This window comes from Microplitis mediator, chromosome 7 (assembly GCF_029852145.1).
Source record: "Microplitis mediator isolate UGA2020A chromosome 7, iyMicMedi2.1, whole genome shotgun sequence".
Lineage (NCBI taxonomy): Eukaryota > Metazoa > Arthropoda > Insecta > Hymenoptera > Braconidae > Microplitis > Microplitis mediator.
The window spans coordinates 8,420,452-8,431,575 of NC_079975.1; the positions used below are offsets into that span (position 1 = coordinate 8,420,452).

At 29.6% G+C, this 11,124-nt stretch overlaps 1 protein-coding gene across 2 annotated transcripts; it reads right to left on the bottom strand.

Annotated features, from left to right (window-relative positions):
• Positions 1-1,812: 1,812 nt before the first annotated feature.
• LOC130671516 (putative ankyrin repeat protein RF_0381) lies at positions 1,813-3,783 on the bottom strand. Of its 2 annotated transcripts, none has more exons than XM_057475444.1 (2): positions 3,173-3,783; positions 1,813-2,826 (listed from the first exon to the last, which is right to left on the bottom strand). In XM_057475444.1, the coding sequence occupies exons 1-2, from the start codon at positions 3,661-3,663 to the stop codon at positions 2,679-2,681; spliced, it is 639 nt and encodes a 212-aa protein (XP_057331427.1). In that variant the 5' UTR covers positions 3,664-3,783; the 3' UTR covers positions 1,813-2,678. The 2 variants fall into 2 exon arrangements, with proteins under 2 accessions (XP_057331427.1, XP_057331426.1); XM_057475443.1 differs by having other exon boundaries at positions 1,813-2,535; positions 3,173-3,777.
• Positions 3,784-11,124: the final 7,341 nt, after the last annotated feature.

An 11,124-nucleotide genomic window follows, 5' to 3' on the forward strand; every position in this document is an offset into this window, starting at 1 on the left:
ATGGTGAAAAACGTTTTTTTTCGAAAACAACAGCATACAAACGTATTTTCGAGCTCGAAAATGTATTCACGACAAAGTTTTCGAGGTTCTTGAGCTCAAAAACAGCGGGAAGTTTTGGGGCTGGTCCGCAGGGTCAACTGACAGACCGATTTTTTTTTTATTGTTACTTGAGTTTTAAAATATTTTTCGCGGCAAAAATGCAAATGGTGATTTGGTAAATTATTACTATTGAAAACGATGAGATTTATGGGTAAGTTTATTTTACGCGAGTAAAGAAATTTAATGGATTAAAAATAGTAGAGGATAAATGAAAGTGTTATTTAAAATGAAGTGGATATTGATTTGTTTTAACAATATAATTGTAGGAAGTGTAAAAGAAGTTTACTTTGATGTAACCGATCATGGATATCGGCGAGTCGTTAAAGAGAAAAAAATCTGGGCGTCGGTTGGCCCTGCGGGCCAGCCCCAAAACTTCCCGCTGTTCTCAAGCTCAAGGAGCTTGAACACATCACTGTGAATATATCTTCGAGCTCTTCGAGCTCGAAAATGCTGTTACATGCAATATTTTATTATGAGCCTTTTAAGCTCTAACAAGTTACGTTTTATGCTAGAGTTTGAAATGTTAAGAATCGAAAATCATTAATGAAGAAGCGGCTTTTAAATTTTTATTATCGATTATGTTCTCTGAAATAAATGTATTGAGGCAGAAATCAATGTCAGTGATCAAAATCGTGATTTAAATAAGTTTTGACTTAGGTCAGAGCACTAATAGAAAGAATATCCGAGAAAAACATTAACGACTGGTTTTTTTCAATTTTTTGCTGACGATATCTTTAAAACTAAGGAACAAGTTATATGACATTGTCTGATAATCGAAAGAGACTATAAAGAGAAAGAGTTGGTATGATTTCAGACACATTTTAGCACATTATATTTTGATTTATCCGGAAAAAATAACATTTTATGTTATTTTTGTAACTTTTCAGCGCCGATATCTTTCGAACTAATCAACCGATTTTGACGTTTGAGGTGGCAATCGGCACGTTTTCTTGAATTCTAGAGCTGATTAAATTTTGAAATTGATCGGATGAGTCACTTCAAAGATAATCGAAAAAAACCGTTTTTTATCATTTCTTTCGCCAACGATATCTCTCGAACAAATGAACCGATTGAGATGGTTGAGGTGGCATTCGACGCGGCTTATAAAGTTCTAGAGCTGATTAGATTTTGAAGTCGATCTTTCAAGTCGTTTCTGAGAAATCACTAAAAAACTAAAAAAAAAAATTTTTTTTTTTTTCGTAATTCGCCAATATTTTCGAGTCTGCTTGATCTAATGATCTAAAATTTTTAGGAAAGTTGAGGGCCAACAAGCTCTTTCGATTGCCACCTCAACCATCCAAATCGATTCATTAGTTAAAAAGTTACAAAGAGTTTACACACACACACACACACATACATACACTCGGACATCATTCTGAAAATAGTCAGAATAGCTTCCTAGGACCTCAAAACGTCGACATCTGATGAAAACTTGACTTTCGAAAATCGGGGTGAAAACAATAACTTCCCAATTTTTCGAAAATCGTCGATTTTCTTAGCGGGAAGTTAAAAAAACGTTGGAAAATTATTTTTTTCGGTAACTATTTTAGAAAAATTTTTTTTTTTTGTGAGAAAGCGATAATTGGGTTAATTAATAATTAATATTAGCGGTGGTATGAAGTAGGATTCTGTTCTTAACCTAGGGTGATTTAAATAAAATTAAAATTTTTATTAAATTTTGTTTTTTATTTTAAAAAAAAAGTTGATGTCAGATTGTTACAATTACAAATTTTTTTTTGTATATTTAATTCAGTTCAAAATACTTATAACTAATTTACAAAAAATATTTTTTTCATGGAGGGGAGGGCCGAGCAAAACGGGGTCAGTCGAAAAATGACTTTTTTTCTATGATAAAAACTATTAAAAATTTTTTTTTTGTATCAAATAACCATGTAAAATATAATTTTTCTTCATGTCAATTACTCACAACAAATTTAATTTAATTAAATTCATTTAAAACTCAGAATTTTTTTTTTACCTTTTTAGATGGTACCTCATTTTGCCCGCGAAAATAATTTTTTTTTTTTAACGGTAACTAAAATTTTTTTCTGTTTACTTTGACAATCATAAAAATAAAAAAGATTTAGCGTATTTTAATCCTCGAAAATTTAAAATTTCCTTAAGTACCTCGTTTTGCTCGGCTTTCCCCTATATTATAGTTACAATGTTTTATATAAATTAAGTTTAAAAGCGTTGACACATAAATTCACAATTTAAGAAAAGTTTAAAAAAAAGGTTTTTGATGTTTTTGATGACTTATTTTTAATTTCTTTAATTCGTATCCTTGGTTACGTGATGAGATGATGAATCGGGGTATTAATGATATTCCATTCGGAAAAATCGGTATACACTTCGGAACATTCGATATTCGATTCGCTAAATTCCATATTCGAATCGCAAGATTCGATATTCGATTTGGGAAATTCGATGATATCACTGAAACGAAATAGGTTTTGGTGTTAAAGCTTTTTATGGTTTATGTTAATGAAATGATTTTTATAAAAAAATTTTTTATGTTAATAATGATTGAAATGAGTCGTATGAATTAAAATTGAAAACGTTGATGTATGAAACCACGATTAAAAAATCTTTGAAACAGAAATTGCAAATATTTTTGAATGTCCTAATCCTTGACCACGTTTTTTACATTTGAAATTGACAAAATACCCATTTTCCGGACCATCCACCAAAATTATTTTTTTTTTATTACGACGACGTGATTGTTTTCTATAATAATTATAGAAACATTTAATTATTACAGTGTAAATATTAATTACTATTGATTCAAATATAGTAAATTATTAAAAAAAATTTTGTTTTCTAATCATAGAAAAATAAAATAGTTATTAATTTAATAAATTTAAAAAATTTTTTACGAGTACTGCAGTAAAATTTTAGTTGAACATTTTTACATATCGTCGTTACTTGTTTTCAAAAAATGAAATAGATCAAAATTTTCAATTTTAAATACTTTGAATACTAAATATTCAATTAAATATTCAGCATTGATATAAAAATATTTTTATATTATATAGTTAATAATCAAATACGAACAAATTTTAATCGAAAATACCTTTTATTGTCTGGTGTAACTAGCCAATTCTGGCAATGCCTCTTGTCAGCTCCGTAACTTAAAAGCAATCTAGTAATCTTAATGTCTTTGTTATCAACAGCCAGATTGATTGGTTGATCTTTCTCTTCATTTTTACAGTTAACGTCGGCTCCTCTTTTTAATAAGAACTTGACTGCCTTGCGGTTCTTGTTATCCACAGCAAAATGCAACGCAGTCCACCCCACACACTCTCCTTCATCGTTGTATTCCACATAATCATCTATTGCATAGCCCACAAAAGTCGTATATATTTCTTGAGCTAAGTCAAACTTTTTGTTTGCCAGAGCCAAATACATAAGTCTTGCAGGGTTCATTGCATTTGGCGGAATGTCGGGTACTTGGTCCATGACGATTTGATGGATTTTTGTCAAATCTTTTGTCTTTACTGCCTCCAAGAGATATACATCGAGACTGTCTTGAAATGCTCTTCTTATTGATGATAATAATGCCATGACTTAGTTGTTATTTGAATAATGTTAACGTTACTTCACTGAACTGTCGACTATTGCACTTGACAATTTTTCACAAATTGATTTGTAACAGAAATTTCGGGTTTATATATGCTCCGGAACTATGGGTTTTACTCCTACCCCAAAATTTTAACCAATAAGATGCATACAATAGTCATTACTTGAATTACAAATTTACTGACGAACGTGCTTTAATTACCCTCATAGAGCTTAGGCGTCAAATTATACCTGAACTTGTCTGTTAAATGTGTCTGCATATAATTGTTGATATTATCGTAATTACAGTAGTCTTTATGGATTCATTTAAGTTATGACTAGACATTTAATCATGTGTTAATGAGAAAATGTTCAGTAATTTGGTTTTTTCTATGGCAAAAATTATATCTCGATATCTTGAGGCTCTGGGTCAAAGTTATAGTTTTTGGATTTCTCAATTTCTCAATATTATGCTTTTGATTATCTTATATTCTTTTAACATTTCTTTTGATGCTGTGACATTCTCCTCACAGTTTTTTGACTTTTTTTTAGTTCTCCATGCGAAGTTTTTAAAAGAAAATTCATGTACGATGATTCGCTTTTGGTTCTCTTTCGTTCTCAAAAAAACAAAGTCAAAAATTTATTTAAAAACTAAAAATCGGCGCCATAAATCGGACAGTATTAGAATAATACACTAATGCAAAAAATTAAAGGAGCAGAAAAATTTTATAAATTTTTCAGTGATTTTTGGAAGGCTGTAACTTGGTGAAAAAAAATCGTATCGAAAATTTAAAAAAAGCATTTTATAGCTTGAAATCTCTAGTTTAGGTGTATTTTTTTCAAAAATTTTTAAAAGCTCCGATTATTGCGCAAACATGAGAAATACCGCGAGCCAAAAAATTTCTAAATTTTTTTTTTTTTTCCGAAGAGCCCACGGACCGCGGAAAAATTCTTTCAACTAAACGAATGCATACATCGTTTAGCAAATTTATTCAGCTTCAATTTGGTTTTTTTTTAACCTCGTAGGACGATTTATCGCAGAGATATCATCCTTCAAACAGAAAATGATCCTTTTGGCTTTGATCTTCGATATTTCAGGTACCAATGATCGCACAGAAAGTTAAAGGGTGGCGTTGAGAACTTGAATAAATTCTCTACAAGATCCTGTCATCGTTTTTTAAAAAACGATGTAGATTGAAATTTTGTAAAATATAGCAATTTTCATGTCCAAGTCACCCCAACATAACAGTACATACACTGAAAAAAAGATTTATTTGAGCCAAAGATATCGTATATTTTGATATGGCCAAATAAATATTTAATTTTGAGAAAGATATAATATATTTGAGTAGTTTAATTGCGTAAAATAAGTGATTTATTTGTGGTAAAGCAATGATCCAATTGCTACAAATAAATGGGGGCTTCAAATATATGTATAGTATCGCCAAATTTTGGGTTATTTGTCACAAATTTAATATCTTTACCACATATATATCAATTACTTACCACAAATAAATTATACATTTCCGTCAAATTATAAAATTATTTGAATCAACTGTCATATTTTGTTGTACCAAATATATTTATTTGCCATAAAGAAATATTAAAAAAAAAAACCACAAATAAATTGATTTATTTGGGGCAAATATTTATTTTTTTCAGTGTAAATAAATATTTGAATGACTTAAGTATTATATTACTTTCAAAGCAATACTTATGTCATTGCAAAGTAGAAGTTTAAAATTAGTAGAATCCAAAAATTTAAATCGCTCATGAGTATTCAGACTAAAAGATCTTAAGTCTCATGATGATGATATACCCATTAAGTACTTAAATTTAAAGTGTGAATTTTTCGTTGTAGACTAAAGCAATTAAAATAATAATTTACGGTTGTAATTGTTCAGTAAAGATTATCCGTGCTCAAAATATCGTTTGAAATCGTAATCCGATTGAACACTTAACAAACTATGCGTCAAACATTACGGGGAAAACCCTACTGTCTAATGGTCTCCCAGTACATTGTTTAGTGGTATACCTGCATTATTTTCAAAAGAATCATGGTAGCCCTAGACAGGCGCCATCATTTTAATTGTTAAATAACGACTGCTTCATTATGTATCTTGAGAGTGTGAAAATGGTCAATTATACTAAGTAAACTAAATTAAGTCGAGTTCGGAGAATAATTATCCGAGGAAATATTTATCATTTATAATTTTTAAAATATAATCAGTCCTTTTATTTATTTATAAATCTCAATATTTTTTTATTCTGATTGTTTATTAATAATTTTATCACATGATTGATGTTTATTACATTTTTTAAGTTAATAAAATAAAAATAACATTGTTTTTTAAACTTAAATCTAATGTCAAGTATATAATTAAATCACAAAAATAAATTATCGAAGTTGTGCGCAAAAAGTATCTTTTTGATCGTTCGAGGTTAACCACATACATATTTTCCTTTTACATTTTTCTTAATCCCCACAACAAAGTCCTAGTATCCCTCTCTCTCTAATCTAAATCTTTCTTTTTCTAATAAATACAAACATATAAGTTATAACTATATTTATGTTGTACATGTATATTAGGGTGTTTTATATTTAGGCGATATTTTTTTAACTTCCCGGTAAGAAAATTGACGATTTTCGAAAAATTGGGAAGTTATTGTTTTCACCCCGATTTTCGAAAGTCGAGTTTTCATCAGATGTCGACGTTTTGAGGTCTTAGGAAGCTATTCTGACGATTTTCAGAATGATGTCCGAGTGTATGTATGTATGTTTGTACACGGAGAAAATTTTATGGTAAAAGTGTGTGTGTGTGTGTGTGTGTGTGTGTTTTTTTTAGTTTTTTTAGTTTTTTAGTGATTTCTCAGAAACGACTTGAACGATCGACTTCAAAATCTAATCAGCTCTAGAACTTTATAAGCCACGTCGAATGCCACCTCAACCATCTCAATCGGTTCATTTGTTCGAGAGATATCGTTGGCGAAAGAAATGATGACAAACGGTTTTTTTCGATTATCTTTGAAGTGACTTATCCGATCAATTTCAAAATTTAATCAGCTCTAGAATTCAAGATAACGCGCCGATTGCCACCTTAAACGTCAAAATCGGTTGATCAGTTCAAAAGATATGAAAAATTAAAAAAATAACATTTTATGTTATTTTTTCCAGATAAATCTAAATATAATGTGCTAAAATGTGTCTGAAATCATACCAACTCTTTCTCTTTATAGTCTCTTCCGATCATCAGATAATGTCATATAACTTGTTCCTTAGTTTTAAACATATTGTCAGCAAAAAATTGAAAAATCCAGTCCTTAATGTTTTTCTCGGATATTCCATATATTATTGCTCTGATCTAAGTCAAAACTCATTCAAATCTTGATTTTGATCACTGACATTGATTTCTGCCCCAACACATTTATTTCAGAGAACATAATCGATAATAAAAATTTTAAAGCCGCTTCTTCATTAATGATTTTCGATTCTTAACTTTTCAAACTCTAGCATAAAACGTAACTTGTTAGAGCTTGAAAAGCTCATAAAAAATGATTCCATGTAATAGCATTTTCGAGCTCGAAGAGCTCGAAAATATATTCACAGTGATGTTTCCAAGCTCCTTGAGCTCGAAAACAGCGGGTCGTTTTGGGGCTGGCCCGCAGGATCAACCGACTCCCAGATTTTTTTTTAAGATATATTGCTAATTGTGAAATTTTTTCTATAAAAAGGTAGAAGATTTTTACTAACAGTAATTATAAAAAATTAATTAAAATAAATAATTCAATTGATCAGAAAATTTTTTATCCCTTGCAATATATTTAAAATTAAATAAGCGATGACTATACACAGCAAATTATCTGCAATTAATTTTTTTACATCAACGTTATAAATATATATTACATAGAGTGTGCAATAACTCAATAAATAAATTCCAATGAGGCTTTAACAGTACAAAAAAGCTGTTGGTGGTCTCTATGTAAGTCGCTAAAATGCCGGAACGCGACGATTACCAGCTGCGTTTTCAAGACGAACCGAAACACGAAATCTCAGCTGCTCACGAATCTTCAGTGTACATAAGCACATGCGTTAAGTACTCTACCAACTTCGTGTGTGATCCAAGTTTATTCGCACGTGACCCATGGTCAACTTGTCTCTTTCTTTTTCTTTATTTACTATACAGTGTTTGTATTTCACATCCTTTCGTTCCCTTGCCGCCCACACTTGGTACAGTGGCGTTCTCCCTTGATGTTGGTTTATTTATTTTTTTTATTTTTTTTCAGGCTTCTCTCTGAAGATTTTGCCGGATTTCGCGATGGAATTAAGTGTCTGATTTATATCCAAAAGAGACGTCGAATTACAAATAATTTTATAAAATCAAAACACAAGAGATTTAACATATAAGAATTTTTTTATTTTTTTTTAGTTAACTAGAAGTAGAGGCTGTAGATTTTTTTTAGGCAGGATTATTATTAAAATATTGTAGTGTATCAGAACTTATAAATTAATATCACTTATACTACAATGATAAAACACTTAAACTAGATATAATAACACCACAGTTAACAGCAGTAAAAGAAAGGCAAAGAAAGATATAGTTTATTCAATACAAGATGTATGCTGTTATGCTGTCAAATTCCCTGATTAAACAACTGAATTCGATCGAATTGAAAATTTTAATTCTGCTTAATTTTGTCGAATTCCACAAAACAAAATTCAACAATTGAAAATTTAAATTATGTTAAATTCGGTAAGACAGAATTTGAAAGAATTTGAGGATTATTTTCGAATTAAACAGCATAAAACCGATTTAAAATTTTTGAATTGGTTTCAATTCGGTTTAATTCGGAGTCAGAACCAGAAATTCGAGGATTATTAACGAATTAAACCGAATAAAACCGATTTAAAAATTTGGTATCTGTTTTTATTCAGTTTAGTTCGGAGTCAGAACCAGCAATTTGAGAATTATTTTCGAATTAAACCGAATATACACTGTAAAAAATCCGGAGTGAATTCGGAGTGAAATTAAATCCGAATTCACTCCGCATGAGGAGTGAATTGGGAGTTTTTTATGGGCGGAGTGATTTCGGAGTGACGCGGATTTTATTTCACTCCCAATTTACTCCGGTCCGAAGTTTTAATACTTAAATAAATTTGTATTAATTTGTATTAAACTGCAAAACAATGTGTGTGTGTTTGCGTGCATGTGTGTGTTTGGGTGAGTGCAGGTGTTTGTGTGCGTGTGTGCGAATGTGTGCTTGTGTGTGTTCGGATGTGTGCAAATATCTGCGTGTGTGCAAAGGTGTGCATGTATGCATGTGTGCAAATGTATGTGTGTGTGTGTGCAAATGTGTGCAAGTGTGTGCATGTGTGTAAATGTGTGCAAATGTGTGTGTGTGCATGTGTGCAAATGTGTGCGTGTGTGCAAGTGTGCAAATGTGTGCAAATGTTTGCGTGTGTGCAAGTGTGCAAATATGTGCAAATGTGTGCGTGTGTGCAAATGTGGGCGTGTGTGTGCAAATGTGTGCAAATATATATATATAAAATTCTTTATACAACTCGAAATTACAATTTTTTATTTAAAGATATTTTTGGTTCTGATATAACAGAAGATTATTCTGTATATCTACAAAAAATAAGGGAGGACACATAATTAATGACTCGATTATAGTACAATTTACTTTAATATTGCAATTTTAGTTGTTTTCATACAACTAAAAAAGACGTTAATTATTCGATTCCATGTACACTGAAATAGTACATTTTTACATTATAATGACGTTGGTATGAGTAGATCTTATCTTCCGATCATAATTAGAATAAATATATTTTCTCTAATAGATAACTTAATATCATATTCTTATATATATTATGTAATCATATTTAGAATATATGCTGATAGTAATACTTTGAAATTTTTTTCAGATTATTTTTTTTGTTGATTGTATTGATAAAATTCAGTAATTATTGAAGGATAGAAGAAATTTCAGATATTAATTAAGGAAGACAAGGTGTAGAAATGCAAACGTTTTACTTGAGACATTTGATACTGAAGGTAAAAACTGTTTATTTTTTGGTATAATTAATTTTGTTCTTTTTATATAGAGTTTCGCTTTGAAGTCCAGCGGGGTTTCCAGTTTCTTCTTTCACTTACTAACTCATGCTTTTAAAAAAGATCCTTGATCTTTATATTTGAACACACAGTATATATATTTATATATATGATACGCGCATTAAGCTGGTTATTACTTTTTTTCATTATTTTTATTAGTGTAAATATTGTATTACTGTTTTTATTTTTTAAATAAATATTTACAGAAGAAAAGGGGTAAAAACGGGGTACATAATTGAGCATTATTTTGAATTTTTTTTTCACCGTTTTCAAAAAATTTCGTTTTAGTAAAAAAATAGTATCAAATCAATTTGATTTTTTTTCTTATCAATTTACAACAAAAGAACTCCTAGTGTCAAGTTGCTTCAGATGTATTTCAATAATCAATTTTAAAATACTTACAATTTTCAAAATTTAATAAACTTTTAATAATTTTTTAATCTATTACTTTAAGCAATATATCATTGCTTTTTTAAAAATACCTTTTTCGCAATCAAAACTAACTCAAATCTTGGACTCTGAAGTTAACCTTCAAACAGTAACTTCAGTCTGACAGACCGCTAATCAAATTTCAAATCAATAAAACTCTTTTCAAAATGGTTATGTTAAAATATTAATTAATGTGTAGTTTAAAAATAAATTAAATTTACAATATCATTAAATCATGCCTTTTTCATGAAAATATAGTTTTATTCGGGTAATATATAAAGTCCCCTTCGCAAAAGTAGGGAAACCGAGTGTACTTCTAATAGCGGTCTGTCAGACCAGCATTACCCGTAGCGTGCAAATTTTTAGGGTTACTGATTAAAGGTTAATAATAAACAATGATTGACAAATAAAAAATTAACAATTTAAATAGGTAGTTAAACTTTTTCAAAAATCGAAAGTTTCGGTCGACAAATGTTTATGACTTTTGTTTTATGATAAAAATTATTAAAAATTTCTTTTTCTTCCTCTGCATTCAATAATTATGTGAAATGAAATTTATCTTTGTGTAAATTACTTTCAAGAAAATTTAATTCAATACCCAGAAATTTTTTTTTACCTCACTTTGCCCGCAAAAAATGCAAATTTTTTTTTTTTAACGACAGCCGAAAATTTTTTTTATTTACTTTGAATATCATTAAAAATAAAAAAAAATATTAAATGTATTTGAGCCCCCGAAATCTTAGTATTCCCTTATCCGGAGTCGAAATTATTTTTAACTTAAACTCTATTTCAACCTTGTATAGTTTTTAGTCTGAACGTCAGGGTGAAATGGGTTTTAGAAGATAGAGAACTCCATTGAAATTAAACCCTATTTTAGTCCAGTAGCGCCTACATACGTTCGTTTTTAGACGAGTTAGGTTGAGAA

Bases quoted from the DNA above. Each gene is read 5' to 3' on its own strand.
- LOC130671516 (XM_057475444.1), bottom strand. From the start codon at position 3,663: ATGGCATTATTATCATCAATAAGAAGAGCATTTCAAGACAGTCTCGAT. The intron at 2,827-3,172 runs GTATTTTCGATT...TAATTATTATAG, and splicing joins GTTACACCAGACAATAAAAG to AAAACAATCACGTCGTCGTA.